The 20,136-nt window shown below is 45.2% G+C and overlaps 1 protein-coding gene across 4 annotated transcripts in view; it reads left to right on the forward strand.

Annotated features, from left to right (window-relative positions):
• LOC135917063 (alpha-1,3-mannosyl-glycoprotein 2-beta-N-acetylglucosaminyltransferase-like) overlaps nt 1-20,136 on the forward strand; it is a 174,836-nt gene that overhangs the window by 123,424 nt on the left and 31,276 nt on the right. For all 4 annotated transcript variants that reach the window (XM_065450574.2, XM_065450580.2, XM_065450558.2 and 1 more), the window contains exons 6-7: nt 18,445-18,583; nt 18,824-18,958. In XM_065450574.2, coding sequence (XP_065306646.1) covers nt 18,445-18,583; nt 18,824-18,958 — 274 coding nt within the window. The remainder of the gene's footprint in view (nt 1-18,444; nt 18,584-18,823; nt 18,959-20,136) is intronic.

Consider the following 20,136-nt stretch of genomic DNA (forward strand, 5'->3'; position numbering starts at 1 on the left):
CTCTGAATTAACACTGTCGAATTATTGACGGCAGCACGAAACCAATAAACAAATGCTTACTATGTCAACACACTTTTATTTACTAAATGAATGAGCAAATCCTGTTTCCATTTTGCGCAAAAGCAGTGTGGAACCTGCAATTCTCATCGTCTTGTGACTGATTAGCGCTCGCAGCAGCAAAGGCCTCGCAACTTTCTTTGCAGCATAGCTGAAGTGCGTGCCTTCACCTGAGACACGCTTTTCACTACTGCACGCACACCGTGATTATTTTTTTGCCAGTGAACTGGTCGACAACAGATTGTCCGTCCATTGCAATGTAGCCGGGGCTCTTAATCGTCAACAGCTTTTCACCGAGTTAAAACGAAACTATTTTTTGCCACAACCGCTGCGTACAAAACTGCGGTCACCATCAACACAACCGTAGATGGCCACTACACATTTATGAAGGCACATGGCCAACGCATGCGCAGAGTCGGAACAAAGCTACTGTTTGCCACAATCGCTGTGGACGAAACTGGTGGCTATGGACGCAATCGTAGATTGCAACTAAGCAATTGTTAAGGCACACGGCCAGCGCAGTGTCATACGCGGCACTGGCCATTCTTGTAGCGCTCCGCTATCACCGAGCTCCGAGAGTTGTTTGAATTAACGCATGTGTGGCCCAATAAGTCCTAATTAACAAGTTTGATCTAATTAAATAATGCTTACACCTGCCGGGACCAGAGGATGTGTCTGAATTATCCAATTGTTCGAATTAACGAAATGATAGTTATTGAGGTTTTACTTTACTGTTGTGCTGGTGGCTTGCTTTGAAACTGCTGGGTGTACATCACACGTCTGAGCATAAGAGCTGGAGGGCATTTATTTACATTTCAAAGTACATAGTATGTTGCTTATCTATTTCAAGGCCATATTCTAGAAAATGTTATTTTGCACTATTGTTTATAACAATGGCAACGTAAATTGTGGCCACTGAATCACCCCTGTGATTACCTCGTGTCATAATAATAATGCAGCCCTTTTTCCTCTACTGGCATAATAAATTTTCTTAATAATGAATTTGCTTTATTTGAAATTTGCAGTAGCCCAGACTACGTACCCGAGCACACGAGGGTTGGACCCTCCCGCGTGTAGCCGTGCGCGGCTTAGCCGTGTCTGGGGAAAGGGGGATCCTGGGGGTTGAGCCGATGCTGGGTGTCTGGACCTTTAAGGCCCCCCGGCGGAGGCAACACACCCCTTTGGCCTCTGCTTCGCATAGACGGCACCTCCAGACTGACCCACCTGGAGCAAACCGGCAGTCGCCTTTTCCTGTCTCTCACTTCGCACATCTTCGTCTTTCCCTCTCACTTTTAGTCTTTCCTGTCTTGTTTTTCTTCTGATAACTTCCAACATTCCTGGCGGCGAGGGTTAACCTGGTGTGCTATGACCTACCTTGGTTATAACATATGTGGTTATAGCGACGATGTACAGTTGGCATGGTAGGGTTTGCTTCACCGCATACCCTGCCGTGTCCCCTTGTTGGGCTCGGTGGTGGGGGACTGGCATCGTCGCTGAATACACAACACATTTCATGGGAACTTCCAACCCCTTCTGTACCGATCGTCCCTCTAAAAGGGGGCGCACCGATGCTACGTTTCAGTTTTTTTTAAAAGGCACTCAGACTTTCCCTAAATTTCACGTTGTCCACAGTGACAAACCTGACAAGAAAACAAGAACAATTTCACCATTCGGTGTCGCGAAGCATCTCGCAGAGACCATTGGAGGCGGCTATAAGATCACCAAGCTGGCCAGTGGGGACTTATTACTAGAACTAAAAGACAAAGCACAACACGACAAGCTAACAAAACTTGTACAACTTGGAGACATCCCTGTCAGTGTGACAGCGCACCGAACCATTATACGGCCAAAGGCGTAATCTCTGACATAGACTTGATGGACTTGACCGATGAAGAACTCCTGGAAGGATGGAAAGATGAAAACGTAATAAGTGTACAAAGAATAAAGATTAGACGTGACAACAAGGAACTGCCAACTAAGCACCTGATTATTACGTTTGGCTCTAGCACACTACCAGAGACATTAGAAACTGGATATACCAAACTCAGAGTACGACCATACATCCCAAACCCTCGACGTTGTTTTAAATGCCAGAGGTTTGGTCATGCTTCCCAGAGCTGCCGAGGGCGGCTAACATGTGCAAAATGTGGCATCAATGACCACTCTGCAGATGACTGTAAGGCTGAGCCCCGTTGTAGTAATTGTAATGGTGGTCTCCCAGCATATTCCCGATCATGCGCAGTCTGGAAGAAAGAAAAAGAAATAATTACAATAAAGGCAAAACAAAACATAACTTTCAGAGAAGCAAGGCAACGCATCTCACAAACATTTGCACAGACCGCATCTTTCGCCGAAGTGGCACGTCGGGGGGCAGTACCACAACGGCACTTGGCGGACGCCAGCACCACGCGTAGCGAGCGTGCGGCAACGCCACCCGCCCCCACAATGGGAGCAGCGAAGGCTGCCCTACCTCTCCCGAATTTGTCCACAGTTGAGGCCCCTGCTAGTGCTGGCACCAGTCAGCCCAGCTCCGAGGTCAAGACTAGCCCACCAACCACCAGGGTGGTGGGCTCCAAGGCCTTGTCTTCCGAGACAAGGCTTTCACGGAAAACACACCGCTCGCAAGAGTGGCTGTCCAGTGCCTCTCAAGAGGCCATGGACACAACACCGAGTCAGAAGGTGCTGTTGACGCCTAAGAAGCGGCGCGATTTTGCCGATCGCTCCAATTACAGGGCCCCAAAGGGCAACATAAGCTAAACCAAGTTCATTCTCTTTGACACATAGCACAACATTTATTTTAATATGGATACACTGATTATTCAGTGGAATATCAGAGGCCTGCGTTGCAACCTCGATGATATCCAAGAACTCCTTAATCAACTAACTCCTAAAGTGCTGTGTGTCCAAGAGACTCATTTGAAATCTAAACACAAACACTTCCTACGTCAGTATGTTATTTTTCGGAAGGATCGCGATGATGCCCTCGCATCATCCGGCGGCGTAGCCATCATAGCTGACAAATCTATAGCCTGTCAACACCTACGGCTACTAACACCCCTTGAGGCAGTGGCCATTCGAGCTGTACTGTTAAATAAGCTGATAACCATCTGCTCCCTATATATACCGCCGCATTTTCAGCTCCACAAACAAGAATTCCAAACACTAATAGATCAGTTGCCTGAACCATATCTTGTGCTTGGAGATTTAAATGCGCACAGCAACCTATGGGGCGACTCGCGCTGCGACGCGAGAGGTCGCTTGATTGAACAGTTCCTTTTTTCTTCAGGTGCATGTCTTTTGAATGGCAAGGAGCCCACGTATTATAACATGGCAAACAAAACATACTCCTCAATAGATCTTAGCATAGCATCTCCTACTCTTCTACCTTACTTTCAATGGAAAGTTATTAAAAACCCATACGGGAGTGATCATTTCCCTGCAGTTCCAAGCACACCTATGGCTAATGAATGCCTTCCACAATTACCTCGCTGGAGAACTGACTCGGCTGACTGGGAAACGTTCAAAAAGCTTGCTTGTTTATCCTGGGACGACACGTGTGCTTTAAGCATAGACGCTGCGGTTGAATATTTTACGGCTTTTCTCCTCGACACCTCCTCCAAATGTATCCCTGTAACAAGTGGATTGTCCACAAAACGCCGTCTTCCATGGTGGAACGATGAGTGTCGAAAAGCGCGAAAGAAGCAAAACAAGGCGTGGGGTTTACTTTGGGATTCTCCGACAGCAGAAAATCTAGTCAATTTCAAGCAGGTCAAATCCCAGGGTCAAAGAACGCAGCGACAAGCTAGAAGAGAGAGTTGGAGAAAGTATATATCAGGCATTAACTCCTACACTGACGAAACAAAGGTTTGGAACAGAGTTAATAGAATAAAGGTCGCACTACTCTGAAACATTCCAAAGGTACAAAAGGCAAATAGAAGGACAACCATTAGAACGGAAAAGCACAAAATACGAGGGATACAATAGACCCTTTTGCATGGCAGAGCTTCAGGCAGCCCTAAACAGCTGCAACCAATCTGCCCCCGGATCTGACCGCATCCTATATGAAATGCTTAAACACCTGCCGCCTGAAACACAAAAAACCCTTCTTTGTCTCTACAATTCTATATGGTCGTCCGGCCGCATTCCCTCTGCTTGGAAAGAGGCCATCATAATTCCTATTTTGAAACAGGGTAAGGACCCTTCTTCGGCAAATAGTTATAGGCCTATAGCATTGACGAGCTGCTTATGCAAAGTTTTTGAAAAGATGGTAAACAGTCACCTGGTACATTATCTAGAAATTAACAAGAAATTAGATCCATATCAATGTGGCTTTAGAGAAGGCAGATCGATAGATCAGCTTGTTCGCATGGAAATGTATATCAGGGGAGCGTTTGTCCACAAACAGCTTGTGTTGTCCGTGTTTCTTGACATGGAGAAGGCGTATGATACCACGTGGCGCTTCGGGATCCTTCGGGATCTTTCTGCAATGGGCATTCGCAGCAACCTGCTGAGAATAATTGAAAGCTATCTCTCTGACAGGACATTTCGTGTTAGAGTTGGCAACGTGCAATCTCGACCATTCATACAGGAGACAGGCGTACCGCAGGGTGGAGTACTGAGCTGTACGTTATTTATTGTTAAAATGAATTCCCTCCACACCGTATTACCTCGCACACTCTTCTATTCCGTCTATGTGGACGACGTACAAATAGGGTTCAGGTCATGCAATCTTAGCATTTGCGAGAGGCAGCTACAACTTGGCTTGAATAGATTCTCAAGGTGGGCGGACGAGAATGGTTTCAAATTGAACCCCCAAAAGAGCACATGTGTCCTGTTTTCTAACAAGAGAAGTGTACTACCACAACCCGATATTAACCTTAATGGAGAAAGACTAACTGTTAGCCCTGAACACAAATTCTTAGGTGTTATCCTGGACACAAAGCTTAACTTCGTTCCCCACTTAAAATATCTAAAAAGAAAAATGCCTCAAGACCATGAACCTCCTCAAGCTGCTCTCTCGAACAACCTGGGGCAGTGACAGGAAGTGTCTGCTGAGCCTGTATAAGAGTCTCGTACAATCACGCCTCGATTACGGAGCCGTGGTGTACCACTCCGCAACTGAGAATGCGCTAAAAATTCTCGACCCAGTCCACAACCTCGGTATACGACTGGCAACAGGCACCTTTAGAACTAGCCCTGTTGAAAGTTTGTACGTCGAGGCCAACGAATGGTTCTTGCATCTACGCAGAACATTCTTAAGTTTTTCATACTACTCTAATGTAAAATCAGACACCGAGCATCCGTGTCATTCCATTGTTAGCGACCTGTCCGCTGCCAGACTTTATAGTAACCGCCCACGTATCAGAACTCCTTTGAGCCTACGTTTGGAAGCAATGGCAGAAGAAACAAACATCCATCCCCCAGAAAATATCTTAATGCCTCTCACTCGCCTTCCACCGCCTTGGGAATGGCAGACCATGGAGTGCGATATCTCTTTTGTTGCAATAACGAAACATGCACCTGAGGCACATATACTATCACACTTCCTCGAACTCCAAGCGAAGTACTGCTGTGCCGAGTATTATACAGATGCTTCTAAATCATCTGCTGGTGTCGCGTATGCAGCTCTTGGACCAGTTTTTTCCAACGCCGGTACTCTAAATCCTAACACAAGTATTTTTACGGCTGAAGCGTACACAGTACTCTCAGCCGTAAAGCACATCAGAAAAACAAATTTGAATAAGGCCATCATTTTCACAGATTCATTAAGCGTAATAAGGGCCTTAATGAGTTTTCGAAAATATAAGAACCCTGTTTTTAATGAACTATACACACAACTATGCCTAGCATTAATGTACAACCAGAACATCATCCTATGTTGGGAACCTGGCCATAGGGGCATAAAAGGCAATGTAGCTGCTGACGAAAGTGCAACGTCAGTCACCTTTAATGAAACGGATATGAATAAACCTATATCAGCAAAAGAACTTAAGCCCTTCTTACGCAACAAACTGAGGAAGTACTGGCAGGACCAATGGGATAATGCAGTATTGAATAAGCTGCACGTTATCAAGCCAAAATTAGGGAACTGGATAACTGAAAGAACAACAAGACATAAGGAAGTGCTTCTGTGTAGATTAAGAATAGGACATACGTACGCCACTCACTCCTACCTTTTGACGGTAAGCGAACCTCCGACATGTAGCAAATGTGGCAACAGGCTTACAGTTATTCATGTTTTTATCCTAGTGCACTGAAATAGAGGCAGAAAGAAAAAAGCACTTTCCCTCTGCTTATATCCAACACATACCGTTACATCCAGCATTTTTTCTTAGCGATGAACCCCTTTTTACTTTTCAATCACTATTCAACTTTTTATTTGAAACTGGCACCCTAAATGTGATTTGGCCAGGCTACTTGTAGCGCGGCCTCCACCTGGAGGTCGTAGCTGCAATGAAAACATTTTCTGGAGCACCTGCCTCCCAGCCCTTGCTTTCAAGGCTTTGCTGAGGCACTAGTGCTACAGATTTTACATAATTTACTGACCATCCCCATCTTGTGAAACATCTATTGTCATCGCAGAAACGATCAATCAGTCATTTTTTATATTATGTATATACTTGTATTTTACGCACTTTAGAGCAAATAAATTTTAGGCCCTTTTACAGCCACATCACACCACACGCATATACTGCGCTTTTTAGCGAATATTTTAGGCCACTATACAGCCGTGTTTCATTACTGCCCGCAATTAACACCCATATATCATTCAGAAGTACAGATCATCGACTTGGTGCTCTTTGGTCACATCTGGCCCTTGCGCCAAAAAACCCTACTAATCAATCAATCAATCAGTAGCCCAGACTACAGCATACTAAGTTTTGAGAAAAGCAGTACAATAGCACCAGCCACGTGGTTGTAGAGCAGAAAATTGTATGCGTTCCTTTCACTCTCATGTTGCAAAAAGCACACCGAAGCTTGCAAAAGTGCCACAAGACAATTCTTCCAGCTTTACTTATCATTCGCTGATAGCCGAGGTCTTTCTCTGCTGCATTCTGTCCATCTTGCAGTCTGATAATACTGACTACCACCTTGGCTCGGTCACCATAGCTTTCTACTGGTGACCACAAGGTTGCGCGTAGAATTCTAGGCAGTGATAGCCACATCTTGATTTAGGTGAGCTACAGAAAAACCCACGTACCACACCTTGTATGATAGTAATAATAATTTATTGCTTGCTTTCAATGGAAAAGGTACAAAAGTCAGGCCTGTGAAAGCCATATTGGGCTTGACTGGCAGTTCCTGGCAGGCAGCAACAAGTTGCTATAGATACGAAACAGGAGAGAGAGCCAAATTCAGATTATGTAAAATGATAACAGATAAAAAAATAAAGCACAGGCTAAGAAAGCACAGATTGTAGTGGCTGCTTTCGTATACTGTAGTTAAATACAACTCTAAGTGCAAAAGAAGGAGAGAGAGAATGTGCCGAAGGATTCTGCATTTCAAAGAAAGGTTTCGCAAGAAGTACAAACAGAAAAAAAGACATTTCTGATTTCAATTACTCTTTGTACATTCCTGCAATGGGTGAACAAAATTGGCAACTCTTTCAAAGAATCTGCAGAGCAAAGGAATGGGTGGCACAAGAAGTACAAAGAAAGCAACAACAATAGAAAAACTTAAGGTAGTCAGTATTATATTTTGAGCATTTTGCTGGGCATGAACAAAAATGGGCAAGTTTATCAGAGAAGCAATCTGTAGAGCAAAACGAAAAGGTACCACAACGAGTGTATAAGTTCAAGGCATTCCCAGGGCGTCAAAGTTGATCCACAGTCATCTGCCAAGACCCTCATGGTCGATGAATCGCTTTGGGATGTGAAATCTCAACAACCAATCTGTCTGCCCGTGTTCCACCCTAGAGTTGCACATGGTGAACTTGTGGACAGTGCGTCCCATCTTCACATCACAGATTAATTTGTAGTGCACAAAAAGCATGGGCAATTGTGTCTGGGGAAAGGGCATGTAATGTGAGGGATCTTCGATCATACCAGTTGCAATGTTTCAGGATTGACAGTGATTGGTAAAGAGCGTGTGGGTCTCGTCACCTATAAACAAGAAAAACTGTGAAGTGCTGTTTGCCAATAACCACAACAAAAACAAAACGTCTGAATGCACTGAGCAAAAGGAACAACAGGGGAACCTGGTTGTTAGTCCCCTGGTTTTGCAATGTGCCAGAGTCCCAGTCCCGGCAAACTCTCTCTGCAGGCAATGTTAAAAACCTTGGCTGTACAACCTGAGATTCTGCACGTCTCATATGACAACCCGCACGAAACTGCGAACCTAATGACTGACACCTGAGAAGCACTGCCAGGCAGCTTTCTCCGTCCACTCTGTCCTGAAGGGGCACTCTTCCCTTCGCATGTGGAAAGCTGTCTTGTACCCGCCACGGTTGCTTAGTGGCTATGGTGTTGGGCTGCTAAGCATGAGGTCGCAGTATCAAATCCCAGCCTCGGTGGCCATATTTCAATGGGGGCGAAATGCGAAAACACCCATTTAGTACTTACATTTAGGTGCGTATTAAAGAACCCCAGGTGATCTAAATTTCCGTAGTACCCCACTACTGCGTGCCTCATAATCATCAGATAGTGGTTTTGGCACGTAAATCCCCATAATTAAATTTTTTAGCTCCGGCTCGTTTCTGGGCTCCCTTTCCACCCCTCACACTCGCTGCCCTCTCATCGTTAGTTTCTAGGGGTGCGTGAACACAAATTTTTCTGATACGAATCGAATAGCAATACTTATTGAATATTGAATCGAATAATGATATACACATGAATTTATTAGCAAGTTGGTTTCTTTTAACATGATGTTGGAACACTGCAATTACATTGTCATTGGTAACATCGGTAAAAAAAATGGCTGTGGCTTAGCTAAGGTTAAGCCCAGGATGCGAAACATACTAGCCTTTATTTTAACGCGACAGCGTTAAGGAGCTCGTTTCGCAGAAAAGCCGGTGTCGTCGGCGTCTGCGACGTTGGCCCTGAGCAATAAATCCCAGCAGGCACTTCATGAATAAAAAACTTGCAAGATGGGCTGGGTGGGAATCGAACCAGGGTCTCCGAAGTGTGAGACGGAGACGTTACCACTGAGCCACGAGTTCGATGCTTCAAAGTGGTACAAAAGTGCCTCTAGTGAACGCGGTGTTGCCTTAGAAACGAGCTGTTTCTAAGGCTCAGGCGTGCGTCGCTTGCTCAGGCGCACATTTCGTTGTTGCGCTGAACGCTGCGTTGCTCGACGCTCACCGCGTCCGATGCGGGGCGCGTAGTCGCTGCGCCGTAGCCCATTGTCTTACATCCCTTGGCGGGTCGACGGGAACGCTGTCGCGATCCACTCTTGAAGGCGAAGCTTAAGCGTCCGCTTTGCAGCTGTTATGACGTCATATGGTAGCTACGTGGCCGCGCGCGGCGCAGCAAGGAAGAGCGTGGTTGTGCGGCTAGTATGCATCGCATAAAAGTTTAACTAGTAGCAAAGTGTCTACCAACCGGGAAAATAGAGAAAACCAGAAATTCTCAAGGATCTTTAAGTCTTGTAATACTCAAGGAAAACTCAGGAAATTTGTGCTTTTGCCAGGGAAAATTAGCTGTAGTTATATATAAAGGGCACGAAAGTCACGCCAATGCTAGCTTGACTAACAGAGAGGAATTGTAGCGAATAGTCTTTGACGCTGTGTTGTCTGCTGGAGTTTCCCATGTATAGTCACCGATTTTCCAGGCACCGGATTTTTAGAACATGCCCTATAATTCGGATGGCTTCATAGCACCGCCACATACCCAGAGAGTCAATGTACAAGACTGTCTGAAATTTTAGATGCAAGAACCCTTCGCCGTCAGATTTTCTGGACTTTCTGCTGTGGCCGCAATTCCAAAACGGCATTAATCATAAAAGGACGTCTTGTTGGTCGAGTTGGTCACAATTAATCTTGGGTACTATGCGCGAACACACGCAGAAACCTGTTCCATCTCCTTTCTTGTTTCTGTGTGTGTTCACGCCTAGTACCCAAGATGCATTAATCAAAGCCACCACCGCCGCCATTTTGATTATCTCGGCGCCTCTAACCGGCGCTCTTGCACGTATCCGCAGGCACCACCGCGGCAACGTAGGTATAGCAGCAGCTTCGAAGTTCGCTATTAAGCTTTTTGCCATTCAATTAGGTGTTTTTCATTGAACGAATTCGCTGCTGTGAGCGGTGGCACTGACTCCACATTTGTAATCCTTGCACTTGGCTTCAAAGCTCGGAAAGCATAGCGTGTTGCATAATGCCAGTTCTCGAAAGTCAGCTTCGCCTCAATACAGAAATATTTCCCGGTGAAGCATACAAAAAGTATTGCGGTGATGCTTAACAAGTGTGGGAAGGGGAAGTTATCATAGGACACAGTATGTATTCCTTAATTATACACGCGTGCAACCACTGTCTCCTCTCACAGTACGAGCACTGATATGCCTAATAAGTGTACTGTCAGCCTTCGGAGCTTTTTCGGATGTTCCTGTGGCTATTTGAGCCCTTCCAGGGCCCCTGAAACGGTTCGGAGAAATTTTGTAGACGAGTAGGGTACAGCTTAAGTTAATCATTTGCACCACAATTTGGGTGAAACGTCTCGTATTAAGAGAGCTACGGATGATTACAAGTTACCCTCCTCCATAGTCATGCATTTTCTTCTCAACTCGCTTGCCGAGTGATCAGGGCTAAGCTCCGCCTTCACTGGCTCTGCTTCATGATGGCACATCATGTCGTCGACTTCTGGTTCTCTAGGAGTGAGCACGTGAAGCCTCTCTTAACTTTTTGGCAGGCGATCGACCCCAAGTGAGAGCTATCAAAAAAGCGTGCATTGCGAGCATTCTGTTGCAGTGCCGAACGTGTCTGGTATTCTGGTAACCACAGGCGAGCCGGGCATTTCGACGGATGCGTGGAGGCATAAACTCAAGCTGATGAAAGAACTTTAATGTAGACGTATGTGAGCGGCCTGATCACTCTGCACGGTCCAGCCACCTGTTGGCGTAGAGCTTAACCAGCCAAACAAAGCGCTAATATTGCTCCAACCAATTGTAAAACATTTTAAACTTTTGCAAAAAACGGTTTTACGATTACACTCCTGCGAAAAATGTACGCCAGCAGCAAATACGAATGGATTTCGTTACTGCTACTATGTGTAGTTGAGCTCTGTGCCACCAGGTGGCTGCACTGTGCAGACCATTCACATTTGCACTTTTGTTCATTTCCTAAAACGACACAGTCAAACGGCCAGGCCCTGTCCCCTTGCACTTGCGTTTAACCTAATACCGAACTCGCGAAATGCTATTGCGTTAGTAATTTTCCAGTGTAAAGTGACGGTCGCAAACGCAAAAATCCTGGCGCCGATCGGATAGCGGCAGTCCGATGGGCTGCAGCCAGTCCGCTTGGCTGCTACCTTGCAGAGGGACACGATGTCGCAGCTTGACATACTGCCAGTCGTTACGTTTGCTGTTCACAACACAACAGTCAAATCATAGTGCTCGCGAAAAGACTGAGACCGACTCTGACCGCGGAGCTCTCGTCAAAATGGAGCATGTTGCAACACAGACGACACTTGCTGTGTGCCGGAAGTGCTTAAGTGTAGTGAGAAATTGTTCTTATGCATTCTCTTTCTGTTACTTTCTTTTTGTAGAAACAAGTTAACTAACATTCCAACTATTACAAACATAATTTGTTCACCACAAAGGTGGAAAAATTATCGATGACGCACCCTGGGCAGCCAGTCAGATAGCTCGTCCTGCTGACGTCAGTTGGGTGATTTACATCATGTGGATAGGGGCGGCTGAAAATTCCACCGACCAGTGTGCTACGATCAGTGCGATTTCATTTTTAAAACCTTATAATACATTACACGCTTTACGCGGAGCACTTTGATGCGTCAATTAATGATCAGAAGGACCTACTCTAATGACTCACTACGTTTGTGCAAGATTGTCAAAATCGTTTCAGGGTCCCTTTAAGGGCAGTAGAAGACTTGCTTCAAATGGCCCATGGGGCGAATGCGTGGCAGAAGGAGTACAAGAACAGAAAGGACTGACACATTGAGGAATGAACGGGGAAGGAAGCATGCCGCCGCTTCTTTGATCGAGCTTGAGCTAAAAAATCAAGGTGTTGGCTAACTCAGAGATGCAGGTGTCCCTCATCCAAACCAAAATAAACTCTTTAAAGCAGCGAAACGCAACACTGAGGCGTTTTGTGCGGGCTGAGAGTACGTCAAGACAGTTGAGGTTGAGTTTCCAGCAACTGAGAGAGAATACCGCTTGTGGCAAAGTTCAGGCCTCTTACCAATGAACTTGCTATCATTTGATAGAAATAGCTCATATTCGCAAATATTTGCTTCTGTATGCATCTTCTTTTTATTTGTATTTGAGAATGTTCAACTCGATTTGCAATGGGCTATACCATTTTTTTAGGAGGTACTTAATTTGCTATGAATTTTACTAACCCCTCCATTCTGTTTTCTTTTTGAATAACATAAAGACTACTCCTTAGTATTCAAACTGGATCAAGTGACTTATTTTCCAGCACACTTACTAAAGAGTGACAGCATCGGGCGACATGCTGTCAGCCTTTCTTGAACAAAGTTCTGTGTCACTCAGGGAATTTTGCAAAGGCACTCAGGGAAAACCTGAAAAACTCGGGGAATTCAGAAATTCCAACTTGTTAGACACCCTGAGTAAGCTGTTATACCAAACAATTGTGTATTTGGCTTATGTTAGCCTTGGAAAATTGAGTACTTTCCACTAGTCTGTTCTCGCCAACCTGTGCCTTATTATGTTATATCAATTTCCCGTAAATTCAGAGGCAGTTGACCCTGCACCAGCTGTCGCTCATCACATTTGCTGTCGACCAATAATCTCAGGATTCGGGGTGGAACCTGCACAAGAGTGCACCCTCGCTGTTTGCAAACGCGTGCCCCTTGCTATTGAGAGGCTGGCTTTCCTGCACACCTTAGACATCCAGTAGCTTAGAGTGTTTTACAGGCAAAATTCCGCCAGTGGCATGAAGTTATCGCAAAATTCAGCATAAAATCGGAACACTTTCTTAGGTCAGATATAAATAAACGCTAAGAACCATGTTTTTTCTCGCACAGCGAACAATATATTCAATTTATCTCGAATATTGTTACCCAACCGAACATTTGTAAATTTTGTAATACCTAGTTTTTGAATATAACTCGAATTTTGAAAATATAATATTTGATAATATTCAAAATTTTTGAATATTTGCGCACCTCTATTTGTTTCCCTTCTCCCTCTTCACGACACTCAACCGCCGCCCGCCTTCGTTCCTTCGTTGCTGTCTCGCTGCGCTTTCTCTCAGCAGCCCCTGCTCCCATCACTAGACGCATTCCCATATGGGACCAAGAGTGTTTTTGGCGATGTGCCAAGCTTGCTGTCTTCGTACCAAGCCAAGAGCGCCGTCGCCCACATGCTTCGACATGTCCATTGCTGAGTCTTGCAAAAGTAGAAAACTATCCCCGAAAGGGATTACCTGACAACGCCCTCGCATGTAAGGAAATTTTTTAAAGTGTAGATGAGAAAAGGACATTTTAGCATGCTGACGGGCATTGATAGCAGTACACGTTATGCTAAATCTCTCCAATAAAGCATGATTGGCACCTGCAATGTACTATTCTTTTCACATTTACTTTTTTGGCAGTCTTGGTTTCTGAGGAGTCCTTGAAGGTCCTCGCATCTCTTTCGAGCAAGACAATGTATTATAGACATAATTTTTGTCAGTCTGATTATGACACCCATTTTTGCATGGTTCTGAGAAGGTCATATAATCAGGGTTCCGTTGTAATCACATTTGCATTTATAATCGGCGCCTCTTTGCTCGTCGGGTCTTGTAGTTTTTTTCATTGACCAACAAATAGAGTTCTGTTTTACTATTGGTTACAGAACTCTGGCTTGTAATGCCTCTGAGAGGTGGCTGCTCTGCTCAGCAGCACGGGACTGTTAAACATGAAATGAACTACCGCAGCATTCGATTCAGGATCCAAACAACTTGCATCTCTTGTATGTAGGCTTCGCCTCAGCACAGCAGTGTCACATTGTCTCATTGTGGCCCAACTGCTGTTACAACTTTGTGTTGGCTCCAAGTAAGACTTAGCAGATGTAATAATTGCACTATGTTTTGCTCAGTTGTGGGTCTGTGGTGGAATAAGGCAACCTCTGCACAGTAGCTCATCACATGTACTAACTGCCATCAATCAACTGTGGGTGCAAAGTGTAGCTCAGAGGTCACCAGAATCATCTGTGGCTACTGGCAATGTTGATCTCTCTGGTGCTTGCTATAGAGCTCACACTTGTTCCTGCTTGACATTTTGCACCTTTACTTAATGGTTAAATATAAGTGCAGTGCTTTCTTGTTACTACTAGGTGTGAAAAACAAACAAGCAAGTTGGGCAAGCCGTAGTGATAATGAATCGGCTTGTCTCAACACAAAAGTTGACTGTCCTGCTGTGAGCACATTCATTTGGCCTCCATACACATGATGCAGTGAAACATGAACCTTCTCTTCCTTGCTGGAAGACACATCAGTGTTGTCTTTCAGCCTTGACTTGTCACGTCTTGAATTCCAGCTGCTGCCCGCAGGGGCGTCTGCATAAGCAGGCGTTTGGTAAATTGCATCACCACATGCCCGAGCACACGAGGGTTGGACTCTCCCGCATCCAACCGTGCACGGCTTAGCCGTGTCTGGGGAAAGGGGGATCCTGGGAGTTCAGCCAATGCTGAGTGTTTGGACCTGTAAGGCCCCTTGGCAGAGGCAACACACCTCTTTGGCCTCGGCTTCAGGTAGACTGACCCATCCGGGGTAAATCGGTAGTTACCTTTTGCTGTCCTCCTCTGAAATCTTCGTCTTTCTCTCTTACTGTTCATCTTTCCTGTCTTCACTTCGTTTTACTTCCAATTTTCCAGGCAGCAAGGGTTAACCTGGTGTAGTTTATCCAACCTTGGGTCTATTATATTAGGTTATAGTGGCTATGTACAGCTGACGTCTGCGCTTCCTACAAGTCTCGTAGTGTCCCCCTGTTGGGCTCAGTGGTGGGTGGCTGGCATAACTGCCGAAATATATCAACTCTTTATGGCTTGAAGCTCTTTCCCCTCAATTGGGCACACTGATGACTTACTAAATTTTTTTGTTCAGCACAAAGATCTTTTTGAAATATCATGTCCTTCACTATGAAAGTTCTGAAAAGACAGCAAAAACTATGTCACTATTGTTTCAACTGTGTCACTGGGCCAAAACTAGGCCTAGGTCACAAAGATGGCCAGTGGTGATCTCCTAATTGAATTCCATGACAAAGACCAATACCAGCAATTGTCCGATGTTGTTGATCTTGGCAACATTCCAGTCTCGGTAAGCATGCATCGTTTACTTAAGAGCACACATAGTGTTGTACGTGAACAAGATCTACTTGACCTAAGTGAATCGGAGCTCTTTGAGGACTGGAAGGACCAGCATGTAACAAATTTACATAGAATTAAGATCAGGCAAGATGATAAAGAGATCCCCCCCCCCCCCAAACACCTCATTAAGACCTTCTGCACAAGCACACTACCAGAATCTGTCGAAACAGGTTATGTGAAAGACATCCGCGTTAGACCGTATACACTGCTGGTTCAAATGCCAACAATTTGGCCATGGTTCCCAGAGCTGCCAAGGCTGTCTCACACGAACACCCTGCTGGCAACTGCGGTGATGCACCCCACTGCGCAAACTGCGGTGGCAGGGACCCGGCGTCCTCTAGGTCTTGTCCACCGTGGAAGAAAGCAAAGGAGGTCATAACCCTCAAAGTGAAACAGGCACGCAAGTGGCGTTCATTTGTGCTGAGTACTTCGTATGCCAAAGTGTCACAGCAGGAGGCAGTGACACAACGGTTCTCTGCGACCGTTCGGACCACACCGTGGACCGTGGTAGCACCAGCTGCACCCCCCCCCCCTCCCTCCAGTGAAAGTAGTCTGCGCTGCTCTGTCGCCTAGCAACAAGAGCCAGCAAACTTCCGTGCCTGCACACTCTCTGCCCTCTGCTCGCTCAGAGAGTCCCAAAACACAAGTGAGCGTCACGCGCAAGCGGGCATCCAGTGCCTCAGTGTAGGCGATGGATACATCAACTTTAGCGGCATCCCACATGCCGAAGGAACGGCACAACTCCCTGAAGGGCACCAAGAAAGGCAAACCCCGCATCACAGGGCCTGGATAAAGGTCAGTAGGTTAACATAGTTTTCCTCTCTTCAACACAGCACAAAACACTGTCACTATGGATACACAAATATTATATTGGAATGTCAGAGGTCTTCTCCAGAATGACATTAAAGAACTCCTGAATAAACATAACCCAAAGTTGCTGTGTGTTCAAGACACACATATGAAGCCTAGTCAAAAACTTTCTGCGACAATATGTCATATTCCGAAAAGATTGTGACTAGACTCGTGCTTCATCCGGCAGCGTAGCAATCATTTCAGACAAGTCTGTAGCTTGTCATCATGTAGCCTTACGATACCCCTTGAGGCATTGTTGGTCCACGCAGTTCTTTGAATAAGTTGGTAAATGTGTGTTCTGTACCTATGCCACCTAACTATCAACTCTGTGCTTGTTGGAATCTGTTGGCGCAGGACATGGGTAATTGGAGATCGCCTTCATCCTGCAGTAGACATAAAATAGGCTGCTGTTGCTGCTGCTGATGATGATCAAATCGGAAAGTTTTTTTATAACATCTTAGATCAACTTCTGAAACCCTACATACTCGTGGGTAACTTTAACACTCGTAACGCCCTGTGGGGAGACTCCCGTTGTGAAACGTGAGGTTGACTCATTGAAAGTTTACTTTTGACCTCAGGTGCACGCCTATTTTAATAAGAAGGAGCCCATCTATTACAACATACAGCATGATTCATATTCATCGATAAATCTAGCTATTGGGCCTGCTTCTCTTCTGCCTGACCTGGAATGCAATGTCGTCAACAATCCTTCTGGGAGTGACCGCTTCCCTGTAACTTTATAGTTATTAGTGTGGCATAACAACCCCCCCAATATTCCTCGATGGAAAGTAGCGTCAGCTGAAAGGGAGCATTTTAAAGAATCAACCTATCTATCACCAGACTTTATAAACAACTTTAGTGCAGATGATGCTGACACATATTTTACCGCTTGTGTTGTTCACGCTGCTGAAAAGTTCATCGTGCAAACAAATAGTGGTTCACTTAAAAGACACGTTCCCTGGTGGAACACAGCCTGTAGAGATGTGCGGAAGAGGCAGAATAAAGGATGGGGCATATTGTCTAAATTGCCGAATGTGGAAGATCTCGTTCAGTTCAAAGACATAAAATTGCAGGGAAGGCGGACACAATGTCAGGGACAGAGAGAAAGCTGGGCGAGGCTCCTCTCGGGTATAAGTTCATACACACAGGCGGTGAAAGTGTGGAAAGGCCCAAGAAGGCTAAAAGGGCAGCAAAACCATCCGTTGCCTCTGGTGAACGACCAAGGGAATACCTTGGAAGAGCAGGCAGACTCCCTAGGGGAGCACTTTGAGCGTGTGTCAAGCTCAATCCACCACTCACAATCCTTCATGAAGTACAGACAAATAGAAGAATGTAAGGCATTTGAGTGTGAATCCTCACAAAACACACAATATAACCGTCCTTTGAGTATTGCCGAGCTGAGAGCTGCCTTTATCGCATGCAAGAGCTCTGCACCGGACCTGATAGAATAATGTATGACGTGATTAAGAACGGACACACTGATACACAAGTGACACCACTTGCTTTTTCAACACTATTTGGGCTGCTAGATATTTTCGACCAGCTTGGAAAGAAGCTATTATGGTCCCCATTTTGAAGCAAGCTAAAGATCTGTCGGCGTGCGCAAGTTACCACCCATAGCTCTCACAAGTTGCCTTTGTAAGCTGTTTGAGAAAATTTATTAATCGGCAACTCGTACAGTTCCTTGAACTGAACAAAATGTTTTATCCCTATCAGTGTGGCTTCAGAGAAGGGCAGTCCACAACTAATCATCTTGTGCGCATTGAAGGAAATATCCGTGCCACGTTTGTACAGAAACGGTGTACAGAAACATGCATTTGGTTACCTCAGCGCTTTTACTGCGTGGCGTACAAGTGCGCGAAATGGCTCTTGACTGGTACTGCCACAAATTGGATAAATGCTCATGACTGCAAAGGATTTAGTGATCTGTGGTTAAAGGCATACGTAGCCATAATCTCACTACTGCTTGCAAACAGCAGCTGGTATGAGTATTATTCTGTACATTGTTATGAGCGTTGTGGGGGTCTTTCTTTTTGTTTTTCACTTCTGCAGCAACCTGACCAAAGTGACATTCCATTAGTGGGCAAGGAGAAGAAATTTAAAGGCTACTACAAGATAGCACGGCACTATGGCTGGGCACTCAACAAGACTTTCTTTGAATTCAATTATGACACGGTACTCATTGTTGAAGGTATGAACCACTTCTTCACAGTGCATTCACTAATTCTTTGACCGTTTCTGAATATTTGTTTAGTTGTCCTCTTTCACAATAGCCTACACAACAGTGCCTATATGAGAATGCAATGTTTCACCGGAAAATTATGGCAGCTGCAAAATTGAGTACATCTGTAACTTCATACTATGTCCTTCAAGTGTACCATGGCCATTTTGCATTATCATGATGGGATGATTTCTTCTTTGCTTCCTTTAGATGATTTGGAGCTGTCTGTAGACTTCTTTGAATACTTCCTAGCATTGCACCCAATTCTGAAGAGTGACCCAACACTCTTTTGTGTCTCAGCGTGGAATGACAATGGCAAAGCAGGACTTGTAGCAGATGACCCAGGTTGGTTTTCTGTCATTTCTTGTTATTAGAAAGCCCCGTGGAGTTTCCTTTTGTGTTGTAACAATGACTCTAAGCTGTCGTGAGAAATGAATTTAATTGGGCACAGGGTATGTATATACAGTCACTGATCAATAAATCAGACACTGATAATCCAGACATGCTCGGTAATTCGGACAGCTTCATGGCACCGCCAATGGCCACATAGACTTAATGTGTAAAGACAAGCGATATTTTGGACAGCCGCCAGCTCTACATTCGAATATCCGGACTCCGTCTGTGATTGTACAGTACGCCGACTCTACTACAGAGTGCCACCATTATCTCCTCTGGCAACCTCGACAATACATGAAGTATGGCCTCAGAGACTCGAGACATCAAGTATGGCCTCAGAAATTGCATGTTATACTGTAATCCCTGAGGCCTTGCCTTGGTCGCAGCACTACACCTCAGATTTAACTGCAAATGCCAATCTTAGAGGCTTTGCCTTAATTATAGGTCGCATCAACATCGCGATCATCACATTCAATTCCAGCAACCCTGCACATGGCTTGCTCTTGCTATTCTGTTGAGTTTGCCTTTGGTACAGCGTTCCGATATTCTGTGCTTGTTTAGTTTGCGTTCCAGACATCGCTCTGTTGGCACCAAGCAGTCTTTCTTGTGAACTTATTGACAGGCCATGTCAAATAGCATCAACGGTATCGTCAATCTGGCTCTGAAGGAGTCTTGAGTCGCAGTCCGAATGGCTCCACAACTGAAGAGCCTGAACCTTCTGCCAACCACAACATGCTCATATGCGGAAATCATTGATGACCTGTTAGGCTGCGATGTGCCGATTTCTGCAGTGATTACATTTGAAGACTTTGCTGATGTCGACAACGTGGTGTTGTTGTGTGCTGAACTGAACGATGATGAAATAATTTAGAAAGTTCTCCCACTGTCAGAGACTCTAACTTGGATGATGATGATGTGCCGTGTGCTCTGGAGCCTTCACATGCAAACACAAGCCTTTGCAGTCCTTGCATCGGCGTACAGCTGCAGCACAAAACTGGCAGAAATACAGGCGTACTTGTTTGCACGTAAGCGGAGGTGCATGCACCAATGTATCGGCCACTTATTCCTTAAACGTAAATAAAATGTAAATAACATTATCCTTTTTTGATACATTGGTATTTTTCGGA

Source organism: Dermacentor albipictus, chromosome 4 (assembly GCF_038994185.2).
Source record: "Dermacentor albipictus isolate Rhodes 1998 colony chromosome 4, USDA_Dalb.pri_finalv2, whole genome shotgun sequence".
Classification (NCBI taxonomy): Eukaryota; Metazoa; Arthropoda; class Arachnida; order Ixodida; family Ixodidae; genus Dermacentor; species Dermacentor albipictus.